Source organism: Aquarana catesbeiana, linkage group LG04, assembly GCF_042186555.1.
Source record: "Aquarana catesbeiana isolate 2022-GZ linkage group LG04, ASM4218655v1, whole genome shotgun sequence".
Lineage (NCBI taxonomy): Eukaryota > Metazoa > Chordata > Amphibia > Anura > Ranidae > Aquarana > Aquarana catesbeiana.
In genome coordinates this window covers 293,375,127-293,399,417 of record NC_133327.1, presented here as the reverse complement: position 1 = coordinate 293,399,417, position 24,291 = coordinate 293,375,127, and the positions used below count along the sequence as shown (strand labels likewise).

Genomic DNA, 24,291 nt, shown 5'->3' with positions numbered 1-24,291 from the left:
GCTGGGTTATAAGCTAAAAGGCGTATGTGATCTCCAGACCAGAGATCAAAATAGCTGGTAAGAGGCTGCGGTTTTCTAGGTGAAGGACTGTCCTATCCATATCACTATCTTCTGCGGTGTATTTCATGTGTGATGTCACCTCTGCTTGGGATGAAGATGCATTTCATATTGTAATCTTCCTCTGAAGAACAACAACATCTGTTTATTACTCTTCACTCTTATGGACTTTTAATATTATGTTTCCACTGAGTGGATATTCATTCTGCTTTGATCTCATTTAGCGCAGTTTTTCCGATTTTACAACTTGTCTAGTGTGGGTATTTCACATTTCTAACTGCTGCTTGATTTTTGTATTTACATCTAATATATAAGACTGGTGAATAATTTCACCTTGTCTTACTATCCTTTCTGACAGCGCTGTATTTTCACATTTATTGCAAAGTATAAGGTCCACCTATCAGATCCCCCCCCTCTCATGGGCCATTTCTAACATTTTAGGGGGGGGGAAGATGTTTTGGACAGGTAACCCTCTCCACTTCATTGAGAGATGAATGCCTAAATAATGTGTATTACTTTGGCCAGCCCCTCCTTACTTACACTATTGACAGCCCACTGGACAGGTAAGAAGTGTCATAATACAAATATGTAAATACACACTGTACGCATTTGAGCACATTTGTAAATTCTGCTATTACTTATCAAGATAATAATAGGATACAAAAACTTTAAACAATACCATTTGAAAGTATACAGGCAGGCCCTTGCACTACATTCTTTGGGGAATTCATCCATAAATCTGACCACAAAAGAGGTGGGTATAGTATATATGGGTTTGGCAAAGTCAGCAGATAGATGATTGAGGATAGATAGAGAATTGGTATCAGCTGACTTAGCAGTTAGGGGGAGGGTTCCAAATGATTTGGGGACCCCCCAAAAAAAGCTTCTGGCACTCTGCCAGAATTTAAAGCACAAATCACATTTAAAAACATTTTAGGGGGTGTTTGGGGTAAATCACTACTATGGAGCTGATAAAATACATTGTTAAGTGACTCCACGAGGTGAATATAGGGCCAGGAGACCATGCTGGGGAGGTAAGTGAAGGCAAATATGTATGAAGGACAAAAAAAATAATTACATAAAAATCCAGCATGCATGAGGACAAAGGGGACATTCACAGCATATTACAATCATGGTAATTAGGGAATGAGGAAAGAAATACAATATATTATCAAACATTAAATACAATAAAATGTGATGTTAAAGGATAAAAATCTTACATAGTTACATAGTTACATAGTAGGTGAGATGGAAAAAAGACACAAGTCCATCAAGTCCAACCTATGTGTGATTATGTGTCAGTATTACATTGTATATCCCTGTATGTTGCGTTCATTTAGGTGCTTATCTAATAGTTTCTTGAAACTATCGATGCTCCCCGCTGAGACCACCGCCTGTGGAAGGGAATTCCACATCCTTGCCGCTCTTACAGTAAAGAACCCTCTACATAGTTTAAGGTTAAACCTCTTTTCTTCTAAATTTTAATGAGTGGCCACGAGTCTTGTTAAACTCTCTTCTGCGAAAAAGTTTTATTTCTATTGTAGGGTCACCAGTATGGTATTTGTATATTGAAATCATATCCCCTCTCAAGCGTCTCTTTTCCAGAAAGAATAAGTTCAGTGCTCGCAACCTTTCCTCATAACTAAGATCCTCCAGATCCTTTATTAGCTTTGTTGCCCTTCATTGTACTCGCTCCATTTCCAGTACATCCTTCCTGAGGACTGGTGCCCAGAACTGGACAGCATACTCTATGTGCGGCCGGACCAGAGTCTTGTAGCGTGGGAGAATTATCGTTTTATCTCTGGAGTTGATCCCCTTTTTAATGCATGCCAAAATTCTGTTTGCATGGTTTGCAGGTCCTTTTCCATTATAGATTCCCCCAGAGGTTCTCCCCCCAGTGTATAGATTGCATTCATATTTTTGCCACCCAAATGCATTATTTTACATTTTTCTACATTGAACCTCATCTGCCATGTAGTTGCCCACCCCATTAATTTGTTCAGATCTTTTTGCAAGGTTTCCACATCCTGCTGAGAAGTTATTGCCCTGCTTAGCTTAGTATCGTCTGCAAATACAGGGATTGAACTGTTTATCCCATCCTCCAGGTTGTTTATGAACAAATTAAATAGGATTGGTCCCAGCACAGAACCCTGGGAAACCCCACTACCCACCCCTGAACATTCCGAGTACTCCCCATTTATCACCACCCTCTGAACTCGCCCTTGTAGCCAGTTTTCAATCCATGTACTCACCCTATGGTCCATGCCAATGGACCTTATTTTGTACAGTAAACGTTTATGGGGAACTGTGTCAAATGCTTTTGCAAAATCCAGACACACCACGTCTATGGGCCTTCCTTTATCTAGATGGCAACTCACCTCCTCATAGAAGGTTAGTAGATTGGTTTGGCAAGAACGATTCTTCATGAAACCATGCTGATTACTGCTAATGATACCGTTCTCATTACTAAAATCTTGTATATAGTCCCTTATCATCCCCTCCAAGAGTTTACATACTATTGATGTTAGGCTAACTGGTCTGTAATTCCCAGGGATGTATTTTGGGCCCTTTTTAAATATTGGTGCTACATTGGCTTCTTTCCAATCAGCTGGTACCATTCCAGTCAGTAGACTGTCTGTAAAAATGTTGTGATGATGCTGTTGCACAATGCATGCTGGGAAGCCTGAGACTAGCTCCCAGGGGACTGTGGGAGGTCTGGGAGAGGCTAGAAACATGCCTACTCCCATGGGAGGAAAACCAGGAAGTGCTAAGAAGATTAGAAAAAAAAAAGGTAATTACAGCGATTTAATTTTTTTTACACAGCATGTCAGCATCTAGGCAAGGAAGAGAATGCATAGAGATAATGTTCAAAATTTGGGTGGAACCCCGCTTTAAGCCATCCAGGACTTTTGTTCGCCCTTTTAAATTTATTACCCAATGGGATACATTGGCTAATGCCCTTATTTAATATACTCTTAAAGTAAACCCATCTCTCCTCCGTATTCTTTGTTCCTAATTTATGCCTTTTAGCAAGGTTTGTAGTTTAAGGAAGTTGGCTCTATTGAAATTCAGTGTCTTTGTATTCCCTTTATGTTTCCTATCTGTGTGATTTATACTGAAACTAATTGACCTGTGATCGCTGTTACCTAAATTGCCCCGTATTTCCACATCCGTGATCAGGTCTGTATTGTTGGTAATCAGTAGATCCAGTAATGTTTTATTTCTAGTTGGTGCGTCTACCATCTGACCCATAAAATTGTCCTGCAAGACATTAAGGAACTGGTGAGCCTTAAATGAATGCGCGGTTCCCTCTGCCCAGTCTATGTCTGGATAGTTAAAATCCCCCATTATGATAACACTTCCCATCCTTGCTGCTAATCCAAATTGTGATAGGAGATCTGTCTCCACTTCCTCCCTCAGGTTAGGGGGCCTATAGCATACTCCTAGTATTATTTTCCCCTTAGCTTCATCCCTTTGGAGCTCTACCCATAAGGATTCCACCTCCTCCCTAGCCCCCTCAGTGATGTCATCTCTCACATTCACTTGTACATTATTCTTGATATATAGGCATATCCCTCCCCCTTTTTTACCCTCTCTATCCTTGCGGTAAAGGGTATACCCTTGAATGTTTACCAGCCAATCATGAGAGCTGTTGAACCAGGTCTCTGAAATTCCCACAAAATCCAAATCCTCCTCGTACAACAGTATCTCTAGTTCACCCATCTTGTCCGCCATGCTCCTGGAATTGGTGAACAAGCCACATAGTTTAGACCGGTCGCATATTGTCCTCGTATTGGGTGTTTCAAAATTGCAACTAGGACTTGCTACCATACTTACCTTGTGTTTTTGTGCTTTGGTCAACCTACCACTAATGCCCCCAATATTACCCTCTGGAATATCTTCCACGCTGACTATCTCTACCTCTGGACCCTCCCCCCATCGCCTAGTTTAAAAACCCGTCTAACTTTTTGGCCATCTTCATTCCCAGCAGATCTGCACCCTCCTCATTTAGGTTCAGTTCGTCCCTTCTATAGTACCGGTTATCGACTGAGAAGTCGGCCCAGGCCTCCAGGAACCCAAACCCCTCCTTACTACACCAGCTCTTCAGCCACTTGTTTACTTACCTAATCTCCTTCTGCCTTTCTGGTGTGTCTCGATGTACCGGTAGTATTCCTGAGAATACTACCTTGGAGGTCCTTTTCCTCAATTTAGCTCCTAAGTCCCTAAAATCGTTCTTTAGGACACTCCATCTGCCTCTGACTTTGTCATTGTGCCAACATGCACCATGACAGCTGGGTCTTCCCCAGCCCCTCCCAGTAATCTGTCCACAAGATCCGTGATGTGCAAAACCCGAGCGCCCAGTAGACAACATACTGTTCGGTGCTTCAGGTCTTGGTTACAGATTGCCCTCTCTGTCCTTCTAAGAATTGAGTCCCCTACCACCAGAATTTGTCTTTCCTTTCCCTTCGCTGCCCCCCCACTCTCACTGGAGGAGTTCTTCCCCCGGCAGCTAGGAGAGTCCCTCAGCTCCAGCAGTGCTGGTCCCTGACTAGTTTCACCAATCTCACTCAATAGAGCATACGTATTGGGATGCTCCAGTCCTGGATCGGCCTCCCTGGCACTTCCCTCTCTACCCTTCCTGACTGTCACCCATCTACTCTTTGCTAGTGCCTGCACCTCTTTGTCTCCACCCGCCTCTGTGCTGGCCCCTGCCGGCCCCTGCCGTGTACGTTCCTGGCTCTCCTTTAGTATGGAGGGACTTCTCAGTGCTGACAGTTGCTTCCCCAGATTCAGAACCTGGGCTTCCAGGGAAACAATGTGCTTACATTTTGCACAGCAGTATTCGCCCTCGATCGAATGATCAAGGAACGCATACATGCAGCAAGATGTACAAAGAGTCGCCTCTCCACACCCGCCGGGCATCGTACCTATTAAATTTAGTGAGGATTGGGGATTATACCCTGTCCAAATTACCTAACAGCTAGCTTCCTGGCACTAATACTTAAGACAAAAAATAATAATGCGCCAACCAAAACAAAGTGACAAAAGCGGCCAACACAACAATCAGACTAATTGTAACGAAAGTGAAAAAAAATGGATAAGTGTGGCGCTAAACAGTACATGTGCGTTATTGGGTAAAACCTGACAGAATGGACATCTGGAAGGGAAAGAGCCCAATAAAGTGCATTTAATGAAACACAAATTTAATCGTGTATAGACTGATATCTGGACGTTTTAGTCAAAATAAGTGACACAAAAGTGGTAATGAAAGCAATGTATGTGTTAAACTAGTGAACACTAAAAGGACCCTATATAGACTGGTAGTTAACACTAGCAGGATCGGGTCACCGTGGAATAGTGATGAAAGAAATAAACTATTCTCTCTCTATAAATCTAAAGATAATCATAAAAAATTAATCTGACAAGAACCTCTTAAAGGTACAGTGACACAAATATATGGTAAACATAAAGTGAACGGGTAAAAGTGAAAAATGATGCGTCACAATAACGGCATGGGCTGCTAACAAGACTAGAAGTCCAACGTGAATTAGTAAATAGCTGACATAGCTAGAAGTCCAGCAAAAATGAATAGATAGGCATCTAGGAATGTAGCTGGAAGGTCAGCAGCAACCGAAACCAATGGTGTGGGGCCCTTAGATCTGGGGATGGCATCCACAGGATAAGGTATCCAACATATGTGAGAAAGGGATAGGCAAGAATACCCTTACCGGCAATGGTGGACTCCACAGCCAGCGGCTTAGGAGTCAGACAAGCTTAAGATGGGGATAAGAGATGTTTCCACAGCAGCTGGAGATGATGGAAAAAAAACTGCTGCACTCGCCGACCGAACCTCTCTGGTCTCAGCAACTCCCGATATCCCAGGTGCAAGTGAGAAACTGCTTACAAGGCAGTTGCCTCCATGGAGTTGGAAAAGGTCCTCAGGAAAAATGGGATCAAAAAGAAGACTTCCCCATAGTGTAAATAAGCTTTTTGAGGAGCTTTATTTAAAAACAAAACAATAAAATACACCCTGACTCAGAAATTGGAGTCAGGTATAGAGCAATAAAAAGCGCTTGGATCAAAGATAGTGGCAAGACAGGCATAAACACCCGACGCGTTTCGTCCAATAGGACTTCAACTGGGGTACATGACTGTCTGCCACACATGCCTGTATATATATATAAAACGTATAATTACTGAATCCTAGCAGCTGTTCGCGCCATGTACACCGCTACTTCCGGGTCGCCCAGAGAATGGCGTCAGCATAGGTATTAAGCCAATCACAAGGGCTATAGGTCTGGCTCTTAGCCAAGCCTCAATATGGTATATCCAATAGGAATGTATTGTGGACAGCGTCACCTCTCACGTTCCACATTCAGGGGCAGGTGACGCCCGTCCACCAACTAAATCACAAGGCCGGGGAGTACTTAAATACCGGGAATACTTAAGACAATACACAGGTGCACAACAAGACAATACACAGGTACTCGCAGACCTACGTGCACCCGCAGGCCACTCGCAGACCTACGTGCACCTGCAGGCCACTCGCAGACCTACGTGCACCCGCAGGCCACTCGCAGACCTACGTGCACCCGCAGGCCACTCGCAGACCTACGTGCACCCACAGGCCACTCGCAGACCTACGTGCACTCGCAGACCTACGTGCACTCGCAGGCCACTCGCAGACCTACGTGCACTCGCAGACCTACATGCACTCGCAGGCCACTCACAGACCTACGTGCACTCGCAGACCTACGTGCACTCGCAGGCCACTCGCAGACCTACGTGCACTCGCAGACCTACGTGCACTCGCAGACCACTCGCAGACCTACGTGCACTTGCAGACCTACGTGCACTCGCAGACCACTAGCAGACCTACGTGCACTCGCAGACCTACGTGCACTCGCAGGCCACTCGCAGACCTACGTGCACTCGCAGGCCACTCGCAGACCTACGTGCACTCGCAGGCCTATGTGCACTCGCAATACACAAGTATACAGTACACAATACACAAGTACTAACGATCCACACACACTACTCAGACAACACTCAGGTACTCACACTACACAGGTACTATGACCCCTGTTATAACCTTCTGTTTTAAACTCTGGTTTTAACTCACCACTTAGACTGGTTCCACTTACAGAGTTCCAACAGCCTCACAGATGAGCAGGCTCAGTATGAGTCCTACACCAGGTTATATAGGCCTCAAGCACCTGTGAGCAATTAACCACTCCCCTTAATTGGTAGTCTGAAGGAACCAAAGAAGAAAAAAAAAAAAAGAAAAGAAAAAGCTATTTAAAAAGTGACAGAAAAAGGTGATAGAAAAGCTTAAAGGAAAAGCCCCAAAAATGCACCTCAGCGATGAAAAAGCAAGACTTTTTCCCTCTCCACTCAAGGTCTCCCCTCTGGTTTTAACTCACCACTTAGACTGGTTCCACTTACACAGAGTTCCAACAGCCTCACAGATGAGCAGGCTCAGTATGAGTCCTACACCAGGTTATATAGGCCTCAAGCACCTGTGAGCAATTAACCACTCCCCTTAATTGGTAGTCCGAAGGAACCAAAGAAAAAAAAAAAAAGAAAAAAAGCTATTTAAAAAGTGACAGAAAAAGGTGATAGAAAAGCTAAAAGGAAAAGCCCCAAAAATGCAACCCAGCAATCAAAAAGCAAGACTTTTTCCCTCTCCACTCAAGGTCTCCCCTCTGGTTTTAACTCACCACTTAGACTGGTTCCACTTACACAGAGTTCCAACAGCCTCACAGTCCTCCTTCTGCAGGACCTGAATGATGGCAGAACAGGTCTCTGGGATAATTATACCCAGAGCCTGGGGGGAGATGCCTGTCGAGAACTTCAACTCCTGCAGGCTTCTCCCGGTCGGCAAGTACCGCAGGGTGGCGACGAGCCTCTGCTCCGGAGTGATGGCTTGCAGGTATCCTGCCTGCTAATATAAGGGGTCAGCAAAGCCAACAAACGGTGAAAAACGGGGTCCGTCATCCGGAGAAAGTGCCTGAAATCATCAGGATTATTCTCACGGATCTCACGGAGCAAAGGCATGTGACAGAACTGGTCACACTGGAGCAACCAATTCTTCATCCATGAACTCCTCCCCATCCTGTTCATAGACTGGACTTGTGTCAAGGTCAGGACCCCAACACCAAGCCCCCACACAGCACGAACTCTACGAGGAGTACGTATACGCAACATGGCTAGAAAACGGTCGGCTGCTCAGAATGAGGTAACAGAACGCACTGAAGAACAGCAAGGCCTGTGAAGGGCGACCTGAAAAACAGTAACGAATGAACAAGAACACAATGACAAGAGTCATGCGTAACTTGCTGCACGCACTGAAGACCAGATACAAACCCACAAGTACAAACTGAACAGCAGAAAATGATCTGAAAACCACGAGTCTGAAAAAGCGCGAATCGTCTCTCACCAAACTTTTACTAACACGAGATTAGCAAAAGGAGCCCAAAGGGTGCCGCGCTTGGTTCTGAACTGGCCTTTTCTAGTCTCGTCGTACGTGGTATACGTCACCGCGTTCTTGGCGATCGGAAATTCCGACAACATTGTGCGACCGTGTGTACGCAAAACAAGTTTGAGCCAACATCTGTCAGAAAAAATCCATGGATTTTGTTGTCGGAATGTCCAATCAATGTCCGATCATGTGTACGGGGCATAACTGTGTTGATGAGGGAATTAAGTGATTTTCTTTACTTCTTCCTGTGGTGAAGGAAAGAAAATTGTATAATCTATGGGCTGCTTTACCTGACTTAAAGTGTATGTCAGAACAAAATAAAATAAAAACATATTCAATACATTTCTCTAGTACATGCACCTTTCCGCATGTTTTATTATTTTAAGAATGATGCAAATACAGAAAAATGCCTGTCAGTCTGGCAGTGTGTGCTTCTAACTTCCTTTTTGGGGCTGACAACGCAGTGTATATTCTGCACTGAAATCCCAACCTACATTCTCAGACCTGCCTGGTGCAATACAAAATTCTGCCTATCCACCACTGCCAGTAGGAAGATTTCTCCCTCCCCTCAAGCAGCTGCCCCTGCAAAAAAATGTTGAGATATGATCTAGAGGTGGAGGTTTGTGAGTAAATATGGGTAATGAAAAGGAGCACCACACACATTGGAAAATGAAAATTATTTTGATATGCAAAGATATTCAAATCTTTTGTTGAGTAAACTAGCATTTAATTATCAAAATATGGTTGGGTCACAAAGGTTTTAATTACCTTGGGACTTGAAAGGGTTACATTAGTATTAAGGGTTAATTGGGGCTACTTGGCTGAAAAAAAAAACAGAATGCTAGTTTAGTCCATTTAGTTGTACAACTATCATCAGACTCAACTGTACCCCAGTTCCTGATCAACATCAGAAACTCATGACATTTTACCTAACCTAACTGTAAGCCTGTGTGACAGAACATGTAAACTATATTTGTCAGGGTCTTTTCAAAAGTCAATATACACATTTTCATAGGGTGACCGTGGAGATCATGGATTCAAAGGACTTCCAGGAGCAGATGGATTCAAAGTAAGCAAAACTATCTATCTATCTATCTATCTATCTATCTATCTATCTATCTATCTATCTATCTATCTATCTATCTATCGCAATGTAATAAGGTTTTGCAAGGTCAATTCTTTATGCTGTAAACTTTCTCATTATATAATAAAACTTATTAAAGTGCACTTATATTTTAGGGAATCTCAGGCCCACCAGGAATCCTAGGACCCTCAGGGCCAAAAGGAACTAAGGTAATATACCATAATTCATAATAAATCAAGTCTGGGATGTAAAAATTCTCCTACACTAAAATACTTATTGAAAAACAGGCACCATTACCTGGTACATGTTTCTTTATTTTTTGCTGAGATGTGTTTGTACTATATAGACTTGTAATTGACCAAAAATTTGGAGATGCAGGCCAAATCCCATATTCTTGATTTGATGGCATTTTTTTCCTTTAGGGTAGCCCACAAAAGTATTTGCAGGCAGTAGTTTTACGGGGTATATTTACAGTAACATGGTGCATGTTTTTATATGTACAGGTTTACAGATAACAAGTGGCTGAATATCATTTTCTCTATAAGACTATAACAACAGAGAGACTAGCTAAGAATCACTACTTTAGTAAAACAGTACAGGACACAGTTTCTTGTGATTGTCCTTATCGACATTGTCCCTCACAGTGACCAGGTAGCTCTGGTCACACAGGTGAACATCCGGAGGAATCCAAGGCCCAAGGACAAAGTGCCACCCCATTGGAACTAGAGTACTCTGGTAGCAATCAGAGAGGCGCTCCCCACAGTAGCCAAGTCTTTTGGAGAATCTGTATTCTATTAGGCTCTGGTCTAACTTGGTTGCAGATTACTTGCCAAAGGCACCTCTGCCTAATCGGGTGTGGTCAATTAAATGTATCTTCCCTGGGCATGCCAAGGAATCCAGAGATCTGTGGGAAAAGGTGTTAAAGGGCCAAATTTTAGGGTACACAAAGTGTGCAACTATTCCGGGTTTTAAGGCTTAAATATGTTGCATTTCCTCTGCTAACCTAGTCTGGAGGCTTCCAATGCCTTCAGAACTAGAGGAAAAGGGAGAAGCTTCTCCAAAAAAGGTATCAAGGTAATGAGATGCTTTGCTAGTATGATAGAATTTTAATGTCAAGATCCACTACTGACTTTGGCATGTAATTAACATTTCAGTTCAACTTATTTAAAATTTTCAATGCTACAGTTCATCATATTTTTCCAAGAAATAATTCACAGTACACATACTGTTTTGATAAATACAGCATATATACAGTGCTGTTAAATAACTATTGTGTTTTATTTTTTTAGGGAGAAGAGGGAGAAAGAGGGTATGAAGGGATTCCAGGATTCAGAGGTGTCAAGGTAAGTCTCATTATTAGACCTTCAACATTACAAAATAAAGTTTCAGACATATTTCTGAGAAATAGATAACTTCCTTAAAATATACTTATTTTGCTTGTCTCATACATGGCAAATACATTCTCATACATCTAATGTTACAAGTAGGTATGAATAGATTCTGGTCCAAGGAGTTGCCATGTCTTTGAGAAGAAACTGGATAAACTGTAGGTCTGGTTACTGTTGATTCAAAAGTAGATACAAAGCAGTAAAAAAATAAGTGAATAAAAATGTGTGTTATTTGATTTTTTTTTTAAATGTTGGTTATTTGATTACGTTTTACTATAAGCAACAGTGTACCTAATTAATTTGGCACTTTGGGCTGATCATCTTCTTAACACTCTTACCTCGCACATTAAAATGATTTAATTTTATGCAGATCTAATGAACTTAGCATATCAATCCACTTGATATAAATAAAGTCAGAGACACTATTACCTGCATAGTACCATAATATGGAAATATATAGGAGGGCTGCATGGAAGGTATAAAGAAGTCAGATGTGGTGGACATAGCATGCCATCCGCCAATCACCTAGAGGCGTGTTCCATAAAGTGGGTGGCACTTTATGAGATTTGGCTTGCAGTGTGGGAGTAAAATAATCCCCAACATTGGCGTTATGGTAATTAATAGTAACCTCCAGAATTGGTCTCATTGGCAGCAAAAATAACTCTCAGCACTGATGTAAGCAGTTGCAACAATTACATTGGTGGTCATCGGATGTAACATTAACCCCCAAGTATTGGTGGTCAAGGGCACACTGTAAAAAAGAAAATCCCTACCCCTAGCATTGGTGGTCAGTGACTGGGAGTAAATGGCACAGAAATGACATGTCATGAAACTTCATGATATATATAGAAATCACAAGCATTTCAGACCCCTCCATAATGGTGGTGTGTCAGATATGGAGGCAATACCCAAGCTCCATGATTGGTATAGTGCTGCACAATGTGGCTGCAGACCATTGTTACTTCTGCACAGACTTCAGGATAGAGGAAGGCAGAGTGTGGTGTGGCTGCATGTTGTGACTGTGAAACTTAAGCAGGAGGAAGGTGACATCAGATCACACTCCTCTAGGTATGCCACTGAAATATAATAATGGTTCATGTTTGTAATAATGTAAAGTAGCAGGAACCTTTATGTAAAATCTAAATAAATATTTGGTGAAAGGGTTAAATGAAATAAAGCTCTACACATACTGTATATCAAACTGAATATAACTATTAATTTAAATTTTTAGGGTGATGATGGTTTCCCTGGTGCTGAAGGGCGTTCTGGCAAACAAGGATCAAAGGTATTGTTGGATCGCTTACCATCAGTACATCTAAAATAACTAAACTCAATATATACACATATCAGTGTCATGTTAAAAAAAAAATCTCTTCTCTTTATTTCAGGGAGGTGTCGGTGACCCAGGAGAACCTGGATTTGTTGGAAGCAAAGGCGAACCTGTAAAAAATTTGATTTTTATGGTTATTCTATCTATCTATCTATCTATCTATCTATCTATCTATCTATCTATCTATCTATCTATCTATCTATCTATCTATCTATCTATCTATCTATCTATCTATCTATCTATCTATCTATCTGTCTATCTATCTGTCTATCTGTCTGTCTGTCTGTCTGTCTGTCTGTCTGTCTGTCTGTCTGTCTGTCTGTCTGTCTGTCTGTCTATCTATCTATCTATCTATCTATCTATCTATCTATCTATCTATCTATCTATCTACAGTATTATCTATGCATTTAACTCTAACTCTATCTGTATAGCGATAATATCTAAGCCAACTAATTTACAATATTCATTTTTTGTAGGGCATAATAGGCCCAAAAGGTGGGAAAGGTACACAAGGACCTCAGGTACAGTATAACCTACAGATAATAGTACTTTCTTGGTGCTCAGAAACAAAATTGATGCACAGACAACACTTATTATCCTGTTCATGCACATTGGAAGCTTTAACACATTTCTATGTGTGGAGAAGATGTCAATGACTGATGGATATTCGGGTCCATATGGTTGAAGACCCCAAATAAAATTAATGCCTTTAACTTCCTCTAACATCAGTGTCCACGCCTTCATTATTTATAACACGTTTTTCAGATTAAAATGGTTCTAAAGCCTGGATGTTTTTTAACCTAATGTATTTTCTGCATTAAGAAAAAATAAACACCCCACTAACCATTTCGCTCCCCCTCTCTAAACACCTAGCTGATTCTGTTAGTGAACCTGCACTGTCCTGGCTTCAGCTTTACTCTCCCTTCTCTTCCTCTTCTCACAGGAACCTGGGCAGCAGTGGGAGCCATTGGCTCCTGCTGTTGTCAGTCAAATCCTGTGAGCAGAGTGCACAGGGCAGGGTCTAGAGGCACACATAGCCTGGCTCAGGAGCAAGCCTGTAGATGTGCCCCATAGCAAGTGGCTTGCTAAGGGGCACACAAGGAAGAGGAGTAGCCTGGAGCACTGGTGGGGGATCCCAGAAGAGGAGGTTTGGGGCTGTGCTGTGCAAAACCATAGCACAGAGTAGGTACGTATCCTCTGGATCAACTGTGGGTATGGGGATTGTGTATAAAGGATTATAAAAAAAAAAAAATAAATTAGAGATGAAATCTCTTTTCTTCCAAAAACTCAACACCAAGTTTACTATATGAACCACTTATGCAAGTTGTGTCCTGGCTGCTGGGGCAAAATTGTAGGAGCTGTGTTTTTGCAGGAAAGCTGAGATCGGAGGAATGAGGGGGAGATAATAAAGCTGGGGTCTGGCATCCCAGCACCCGGAGAGGCAGGACAGGACATATCACAGCGCCCAGCTTATTTGGAGCTTGGCATCCCGGGATCCCTGTAGACGTGCCCGCTCATCGCTCCTCCTCGATGGCTGAGGCTGCTCTGTGCATCGGTGAGCATCAAAGTCATGTGTGTACAGAGAAAGATCCCCTGACACAGATATGACTGACCCAGGCATAGACCAGCTGGAACTCAGCTTCCTACAGGAGGAAGAAGCTAGCAGAATCCTGGAGGTCCTGAACTGAGGAGGACAGAGAGATATAGGGTCAGAGCAGAGGAGTGGAGTTTACATTCTACCTCCCAGTCACTGTACAAGTTTGTATGAATGCATTCCTGTTTTGTCACAATATTCACAGTATCATTTTTCAGAGAAGCCCTCTCAGGCTGATGTCAAGTGGGAGGCTCTGTTGCTACTAGTGACAAAGTCTCAGTGGCAGAGAACTTTCACCTACCTCTGTGGAATTGCTTCCTCTCTAAATACTATTGAATCTTGATCACTAGCAATGGGAGTGATTCCAGAGGGACCAACTGACAGCCTTGTTGCAATTTTTGCCACAGTTCATGTTGATTGGCACAAAGGCAGTGCAGCACATGTGTTACAGCACACCACAATGCATGGTGATGAACTACTGTGCACTGAACTACCGTGCACTGCACTGGACAAAAATTCTGAAATAATGCACATTAAAACATGCGTAATACAACACACATTAACACTACACACCTGAACTGCTTTGGAAGCCGGAGGACTGATATGGGGTCGCTTCATGAAGAGGACCTGTAATGGCCCATTGTGACGGACCCCCGTACCCAAGATGTCTGCCGTAAATGCTTCCTCTGTCTGGTACCACACAATCCAAGACCCCTTAGCTTTCCCATTCACTAATCGTAGCTCAGTGTAGGGTAAAACATCAGACCACACCAGTCTTGGAGTACATCAGGAATAGCCTTTTATTTGAGATCTTACACAAATATATACATCTTGTTGACAATACAAATTGTAACCAGAAACCTAATTAACGTGAGCTAATTATCTAATCCTTTAGACAGCCTAGGTGACAAAGAGACATGACCTTTAGGACAGACTTGCAGTCTATTAATTCAGAAGACAAAATCAACATTATCATAAATCAACACAGAACTCCTCTATACAATAGCAAGGTTAATAAGCACAAACAACAATGGGTGAAATACTCTTAGAAGTAGACAACAGGAGACCCAGTGCTTTCCAGATCTCATTGATCAGCATTCTTTTCACATACACCTGCTATATGAGTCCCAAGCATGCAGAGACCATCATGGCCTCCTTAATAATGTCCTTTTGCATTACATAACAGAGTATCTTCTTAAATGCTTGTAGTTTCCTCAAATGCCAGGGCCCATAATCGGTAGGCAAGAGGCTGGCATTCAATCCTCTTCAAAAGCCTCTGTCCTGGCTAGGTCGGTCATACCCATGCTATATCAAGGGATGTTGTTCATCCCTTGTGATAGCAAAAAAATAATAATTTAAAGATACTGTGTAAATTTTTTATAATATAATTTAAAAGAAATTTAAACTGCCCCAACTCCTTCGTGCTTATGTACAATTGCGAACGCACATGTTGGTCCAACACGCATATGTAATCGGCAAAATAAAATGCATTTTGTTTTGAGGCGGGGTCAGGGCAGGGCCAGGGGTGGGGTCGAGGGTGGGGTGAAAGGGGGCCCCGTCAGATAGACTGTACTGGGCCCCGTGATTTCTAACAGCGGCTCTGATACCACATAACAAGTGTGTTATTTTAACTTAAAAAAAATCTAGTGTTTACAGTCACTTTAAGTTTCTAATTTCCAGTTGTATTTTTCAGGGAGTAATTGGTGATCCAGGTTTGTTTGGGCGTGATGGTGATGATGGAATTGAAGTAAGACATTATTGGCTGCAAATGTTAATATTTGACTGTATTAAGTGAAAGTAGATTTTATGTTAGTTGCCATCTATGCTTATATTTTATAAGAGAGATGCAAATTGTTGCTTTATAACTGAAAACATACTCAAATTTTGTGTATTAAAACTAGGAACAGACTTGAAACTAATAGCGCAAGTAATTAAAAATCTTGTAAAACTTACATTCAAAAATACATTATTTACAGTGTGCAGTCCCTTTCTATTTTTCATCACTCAGTGGAATAATAGATCACAAATTTAAATGAAAATAATGAACTATATATGTATTGTATATTATTCCCATTGGTAGGAGCCCTCTGACTGCGGAAAGAATACCAAACAAATAACACAGGTGACGAATACTTTACACATTCAGAACCTGTTAAACAAGTTCTTTTTTTTGAAAGGGGTCTAGTTTAGGTAGGTCGTTTAATGTATTTACTATACTTTCTCTGCCATACAATTATAATCTGTATGAATAATGACAATGAGTCAGTAATTTGATATGCAAATTTTTAAAGTCATTATTTTATTGTACCATAGGCATATCAAGGTACTCAGGGTGGAGAAGGACGCCGTGGAGGTTTGGGAATTAAGGTAAAAATTATTTTGTAGAATAAAATAATATTTGAAAGAAAAAGTGTAGCAGCTTTCTTGTCTGAATTTTTCTCTTTCACCTGAATATTGACATTTCGCAAATAAGAATAGGGATAACCCAATAAACCTGAAATATATTAAAGTGAATTAAAACTCCTGGAATCGAAGCCTTCAGATTTGGGGGTTATATAACTAATATTTAAACAGTTTTTCTTGAGTATATACAAAGAGAATTCATATAATCTACTAGCATTATATCATCAACATCGTTGAAGAGATAAAGTCTAATTGTTCACCAACATCGTTGAAGAGATAAAGTCTAATTGTGTACCAACCAATTGTTGTGGGTTACTGTATATCACTGATTGATTGAAAATCATTTTTGAATAAACCCCTTTCAAGGGAAAATTATTTGCAGAATTCACCTACTTTTTAATTTAGAGCTCTTCACCAAATCTGAAAGGTCACAAATGTTAAGCAATCATTTTTTTTCTTAATTTGAAGAAATAGGGGCTTCAGTACTGTTGTGATAAAAAAATACTGATGAGGATAATATATTTTCATTTTACTAATGTGTCTTTTGCAACACTTAAAAGACATGCATATTTCGTATGCATTGAAGAAAAGCAAGGACTGTAAAAATGGGCCAGAATTGACTGGTGTAATTATGGGCAATAGTCAAAACCATTTGATCCTTTTTTAAACGTTTTAGTTGTTGAAATGGCTATAGTGAAATATTTTTAGTATGTTTTATCATTATACATCTTGATATGTAATGTGACTTAATGTCACAGTTTAATGTTTAGTTGCTGTCAGTATTAGACATTTATGTATATTTTTTCCAAGGGAGAAAAGGGATTTGTGGGGCAGCGAGGCCCTGAAGGTCCACCAGGAAGATCTGTAAGTGATATGTGAAATAACACATAAATAAAAACATTGCCTTCTATATTCTCTCTACGTAATGCAGAGCTGTAGTCTCAAACCTATGTTTACATAAACTAAACAATTATACCTTGTTACTTAGGGTTGGTCAGCCCTTTTTCTGTAAAGAAACTTGGGTTATATTATATCCATACTTGGTCTCTCTGCTGTTCTGGAGTTTTGTATTATGGGAATACATAATTAGTCACTTCTGCAGCATTCAAACATCATTCTATGTTATCTGTGCTGGGTGAATGAACCCCCTTACATTGTTTGCTAACATATCATTATTGGACTGGGTAAGTGGGTAAGCTATGTAGTTTTTGTGAAAGAGTTAGTTACATGAGACAAAGCTGGTGCCTGTATTAGAGTTCTCGGTAGCAGGTGAGTTTAGGAATGTGTGGAGAAGATGAGGTATAGGGGGGGAGGTGCTGCGCTTACCAGAAGAAAGCTGTAAATCTCTGTCTGTGGTCAATTAATAAATGACATAAAATCGCATAATAAATCGCATAAATAAGTGTTGACACTAAAAAACATTCAAGTCTAAATAATCAGCATCATGTGTATGTGAGAAAAAGTGCATAAAAAATCCTTTTCAATTGGTATATACTAAATGACAAAAAAATCGCATGTTAAATCGCATAAATAAGTGTTGACACTAAAAACATATAAATCTAGATAATCATGTGTTGGTGCACAAAGGGACATAAACACTACTTCATGTGAATAATTCTAAATAAAAATACATAGAATAAATCAGAAATAACCATCAAAAACATATCCTTATAAATGGTGCAAAACGTACAAAGTGCCAGTGCTTAAAGGTGATCTAGATATCGCAAATAAAACACATCAATCCAACGCAATATGGATAATAAATAATATAAATAAATGTCCCAATAATAGTGATATAAAATATATTGTGCTGGCCTGCGAAACAAATGACCAATGACATGCCAGTAAGTGCAGCAAACTTAAAGTGCCAGTGTAAAAGTCATTGAAGGTGCAAAAGCAAGTTCTGGTGTATTCAACAAAACAACAGTGGGGTGTCTGGGATGCAATTCACTCAGTGTCCTCTTCGTGCATAAAACACTAATGTAAGCAGTGGCCCCTTACCTAGCGGTGCTAGGTCAACCGCATGAATTGTAGCTAAAATGCCAGGTCCTGAGCCTCAATCGTGTCCCTATATCCACGCTTGCCGGTGTTGGGTTATCCTAATGGCAGCTGATTACAAGTGGCTATGGTCCTATCAGGGGTCCTAGACCAGCGCGGATCCTAGCTCAGCCTCCACATCTCAGGTATGTATGTACAGGAATATGCAGGACAAAGGTACTTGATAGTGAAGTATGTATTAACCAGGTAATGCTTTATTAAAAATCTTTAAGTAGATGTACTCACATAAAAACAATGCAGAGCAAACCTCTCTCCTACAAGCAGCGAACTCGTTCTGTGTCTAGCAATGTGAAACAGCCTATTCCGTCCCTACGCGTGACATCACCGATCACGTGACTTCTTCAGGGGATGAAGGGGATGTGGAGAAGATGGTTGACAGCTGGAAACTGTTGTGGTCAAAGTTTTCTCAAGTTTTGCAGATCTTTCAACTGTCTAAAATGTATATAAGAGATGTTCTACGTGCCCCCCACCTATCAAAACATCGCTCTGCGCCTAGTACAAAACCACCAGCAGTATAGAAGCAGCACCAATAAAATATATTGTATTGATCAGCAGCTACTTAAAAAGATAGATTATGATTAAAAGCAATAAAATATTTTAAAATAAAAAGTCTTTCAATATTGCAGCAGCGCTTCATGTCCAGATCGCCGGGACACACTTTCATATATAGTTCATTATATGAAACAAATATTGTGGTGAGGATCCTATATATTCTGTGAGAGAAGGTATTTCTTCCACCAAGGATTACACCACGTGTGGAGAACCCCTAATGAAATTGCATTCACCAGAAATCAAGCAAACATCAGCTTTGAATGGTTATAATAGGTCTGCACCAATTCTTAAATGACCACCAGATGTCAGTATTACCCTCGGTAGCTTGCCACACTCACGTTATATTTCAACTGTCTACTTTTTAAAATTTTCGATCTACTAAAAGTCAAGTTTAAATTCTATTGGTCCTTCTAGTGTTTGCAAATATTCAACATGTTACTGTTTCTAAGTTACACAACCATTCATACTTCTCTCTATGATATGACTAATAATAGATAAACAAATTGGTCTGGACCTCTAAAAAAAAAGCAGCTGCATGAGGACATTGTCTGGATTCCTTAGTTGGCAAGATTGCAGATCTGGGGGTGCAGAAGATTTGTAAGATTTTAGAAATTCTACTTATCTTGGGTATCATAAAAAAAAAAACATAATCATGTAGGGTATAGTCATTGACCCAAACAAATATTTAAGTTAATGGTATTGCTTTAACAAGGTTAGCTTTGTGGACAGGTTAAAAAGTGAAAATATATTACTAAATATAAACTCGCACTGATGGAAACAACTAAGTGATAATGAAATGCAGCTGCTGTAGACAAGGTGCTAATCACTTGGATAAATGTGGATAAAAAAATACAGTGCTCGCATCACACAATATAAGTGAAATCAACAAAAAAGTCCAAATAAAAATCCAAATAAATGCAACTGAAGTGTTAGTCCACAATGAAGTAGGTGCAAAAAATGCTTCACAAACTTGCAGGAGTACAGCGACACCCCTTTTGCATTCCCACTCACCAGAACAAGACGACCCCCAGCTTTGCAGTCCAGGGGTCACTTCAGGCTTGTAAATGGTATCCCACACACATGGATTTGTGTCAAAACATCAGATGGTGGATCGGTGTAAACATCAGATGATAGATTCCAATAGGAGGCTCTCAACAGGATATACAGGCACCCAGAAATGAAAAGAGGATGGACTAATAGTGAAGTACTGTTATAAAAGTTGATTCAATGCGCATAGGGATCGGTACTTATAAAAAGACGGTTTAAAACAGGCATGGATATAGAGCTGTAGATACAGGAAGCAGCCGTGCACTATTTGGAATTTATGCTAAAACACATACTTTTATTCTTACTTTATTCTTTTTTTTGACCTAGTAACTACTAGCACATACACAATTTATTTTTCCTCCAGTAAAATAACTCAAGAGTTCAAAGCAAGGTGTGATTGAAAACTGAAAATATAGAGAGCTAATTAAAAATGTTGGGTTACTTATACATGTGTCATAGAGGGACCTTGACAAAAAAAAAGTAAATGAGAATCCCAGCTGCCATTCTGTCCTTCTATGTTGCAATAAACCTTTCCACAGCTTTGTGTGATCAGCACTCTTTATTAAAGAGGAAGTAAAACCTGATGGGTTTTACTTCCTCTTTATTACCCTGCAAAGGTAAAGCATAATGGGCTACTATGCACTGCAAAGTAGCCTATTATGTGTCACTTACCTGAAAATGAAGCCTGCAATGTCACTACTGCCCCCACTAACAGCGAGCGTCCATCTTCACCCCTCTTCCTTCTGGGGCCGCAAACTCTGGCTCTGTGACTGGTCGGAGTTGCGTGACATCACTCCCACGCATGCGCGCAGGAGCCGGCAGTCACGGCATGACCCCCTTTAGAAACCACACCATTTTCCCTTTCTAAAGTGTGCATGCGCCGTAGACATCGGCGCACGGCTTTATTGTAAATATCTCCTAAACTGTGGAGGTTTAGGAGATATTTCCAGCACCTATAGGTAAGCCTTAATATAGGCTTACCTGTAGGTAAAAACCACTTTAAGTAGCATAGCTTTCCTCTCTGGCACTGCTTCTTCCTAGCTATACCTATGAAAAGAAGGGAGAAGCTAGATAAGCTTCTCAAAACATGGATTTTGTAGGCACAGCATTAGGCAGTATGCATAAAAAGTAACAAATGTTATTGGATATACATTAAAATACAACCAACATATAAAAAGGGGAAATCAAAAAACACCTTCCATCTACAAATATGAAATAGGTCAACATTCAATAAGATTCATGAAATTGCTGCTAGTGTGTTGCTCCATACTTAAACGTCAACGCGTTTCGCAAGATATACTTGCTTCATCAGGACTGATTGGGTGGGTGCTGAATGACTTTGGATGCAGAGGAGAGGATGGTGACTATCAGAAAAGAGGAGACACATGTGGGGCATCAAACAGGGGAAGGAGATACTAGGAGAACAAAAACAGGAGTGGAGGAACCCCCTAGTGACATCCAAAGGAGCCAGCCAAATATATCCGGGCATGCATCTAAGGTGTATATTGCTGTATTACATGGCAAGTTCCAGTATATTACTGGAGATGAGTAGATATAGCGCAGCTGAAAATAAAATTCTGGGATCACATGGTAACGAACACAGGGCTCACCATAAATGAGGGTACAACGGGGTGCCTGCCCTTTGTATTCTGTGTATATTAAGGTGATACCAAATGTTTCAATAGAGGGTGTAAGGGTCGCCCGTATCAAAGACATAAACCACAAGGGTAGATCACCAGGGCCCTTTAAGGCACACTAAAACCATCTAGCCAGAGAATATGGGATCACCAACGCCAGCTACTGGGTCTATTGTGCTGTATATATCCACCAAATTAGCTATACCTAATTCCAGCACAGAGAACATCTGAGCAAAATCCACCCTACTAGTTAGTTACAGATGCAGCTGACAACATATAACCTTTTCTGTTGTGCTGATCTCCAGTCTAGGTCAGTGAGAAAAAACAATGGCAGCTGTTTGGTGTTTCCTAGAAACAGTAGTCAACTGCTTCATTTACTCTTACGGGCCATCCTTACAAAAAGTCCTGAACTGGATGGAATCTAGAAGCAGAATAACCACAGGAGAGATATATGTTAAATGCAATTAAACGGTATTAGTGTTGTGTTGCAATTAGATAATCTTTATCAAAGTGCTGCATTTTTTTCTATGTACATAGGGGCTAGCAGGAATAAAAGGAGAAGCTGGTATACCTGGCCGTCCTGGATTTATTGGTCCACCTGGAGCCGCTGTGAGTTTATTATTTTTGTTTTGTTTGATTTTTTCTGGGAAATGCTTACAATTTTAAGCAATTTTATCTTACATCTCATGTACAAGTTCATAAACTGACGTTTGTTGTATTGTTTTTAAATATTTGTATATATGTATATTGTTATAAATGAATATTTAGTACATGATGCCTATATGACACCTTTTTTTGGGCTGCAAAGAAAGCCCAAAATTGCCTGCAGATTTGTTGATAGCCGTGTATAACTAAGATGTTCTCATTTCTGCTAGTGGAGAAGGAAGGATCATATCTGCTATTGAGGCCTATATTTAGCACAGCAGTTTGCAGTGAAATCCTTAAAGTCTCCCTTAATTTAAATCTAAACAGTAAAATCAGTCTGCATATGCAGTAAAGCATGCTTGTTATATTCCCTGTGAAACCTAAGGGGTTAATCCTGCGCATTTTGTAAAAAGGCTGTTTGATCCTGTCTTCTCTGATCCTCCCCTTTCTTTACTGTCTACAACCCATCTGCTGATAGAACAGTGCCCTAGAAGGCACCCTGCACATGCTTAGTTTTATTCTATCCTTTTTTGAGGGTGCTGTGATCAGCAAAGAGCTAATCAGCACTGTCCAGACAGAAAGTCAGGGGTCATACAGTCTCATTGAACAATTGTAGGAGAATGAAAACTCCTCCTTCAAGTTTTAACCAGTGCTTGGCTGGACACTGATAGAAGTCACAAACTGCTATATACTGCTGATGAGTAAAGGTAGTTAGCAGTTTATATTTACTAAAATAATTGCATTTCCATTTTTTGTCCCCTGCCAGTGCTTCTGGCTCCTTCCTCCTGCCTAGTGCCCCCAAAGCAAGCAGCTTGCAATGGGGGCACCCGAGCAGGCTTGCTCTTGAGCAGCGGCTCTGCGTGTCCATTCACACACAGAGCTGCGGCGTGGCCCCACCAGCCCCCTCTTTCCCCTCATTGGTGCACTGGCTGTGATTGACAGCAGCGGGTGCCAATGGCTCCCACTGCTGTCTTAGCCAATGAGGAGGGAGAGTCCCTGGAGAGCCAAGGAAGATCGGGCTCAGGTAAATATTAGGGGGGTTGCTACACATGAAAGGTCTTTTTTACCTTCATGCCTAGAATGCATGAAGGTAAAAAAAACTCAGCCCTTTATAAATACTTTAACATAGAGTATAGAACCCCACCTGTTGTGTGGAAGTGCCATAAAAACATATTTATTATTCCATATTTACTTATTTAAAATGAAATACAATAACTGTGTATCAACAGCACAACTTTTTTTTTTTAATTGGACAGTGTAAACAAGAGCTAGTTTTTGGCATCACCCTTTCTATTTGTCCTGGTGACCATTTTCAGTGGGCAGAATTTGGTGGTAAAACCAAAAGTTTATGGTTTTCATCTAAGTAGAAAATAAAGGGAAATATTTCAGTAATGATATTAATGTGCATCTCAAAGAAATGTAATATCATCAAAAAGTTAATTTATTTCAGTAATTCAATTCAAAAAGTGAAACTCATATATTATATCCATTTCCGCTCTGGAAGATGACCAGGCCACTTTTTGTGATATGGCACTGTGTTATTTTAATTTACAATTGCGCAGTCGTGTGACACTATACCCAAATACATTTTTTGTCACTTTTTCCCCACAAATAGAGCTTTCTTTTGGTGGTATTTGATCACCTGTGCGTATTTTATTTTTTGCTCTATAAAAAAAAAAAATCGACTGACAATTTTGAATAAATAAATAAAGTAATATATTTTTTTTTACTTTCTGCTAGAAAACATATTCATTAAAAAAAATGGTAAAAAATCAAATTTCCTCATCAATTTAGGCCAATATGTATTCTGCTACATATTTTTGGTAAGAAAATCTCAATAAGCGTGGATTGTTTGCGCAAAAGATATCGCGTCCACAAACTATGGTATATATTTATGGAATTTTTATTATTCATTTTTTTGGCGGCAATCAGCAACTTGTAGTGGGAGTGCGATAATGCGGCAGCCAAACCGGACACTAACTGACACTTTTGACACTTTTTGGGAACCAGTGAC

At 40.5% G+C, this 24,291-nt stretch overlaps 1 protein-coding gene across 1 annotated transcript in view; it reads left to right on the top strand.

The window, feature by feature from the left end:
* The window catches only part of LOC141141237 (uncharacterized), a 151,629-nt gene that overhangs the window by 118,125 nt on the left and 9,213 nt on the right, over nt 1-24,291 (top strand). Inside the window, exons 11-20 of the mRNA XM_073628921.1 lie at nt 9,555-9,608; nt 9,779-9,832; nt 10,913-10,966; nt 12,243-12,296; nt 12,400-12,453; nt 12,818-12,862; nt 15,629-15,682; nt 16,249-16,302; nt 17,149-17,202; nt 22,170-22,241. Of these exons, the coding sequence (XP_073485022.1) occupies nt 9,555-9,608; nt 9,779-9,832; nt 10,913-10,966; nt 12,243-12,296; nt 12,400-12,453; nt 12,818-12,862; nt 15,629-15,682; nt 16,249-16,302; nt 17,149-17,202; nt 22,170-22,241 (549 nt within the window). The remainder of the gene's footprint in view (nt 1-9,554; nt 9,609-9,778; nt 9,833-10,912; nt 10,967-12,242; nt 12,297-12,399; nt 12,454-12,817; nt 12,863-15,628; nt 15,683-16,248; nt 16,303-17,148; nt 17,203-22,169; nt 22,242-24,291) is intronic.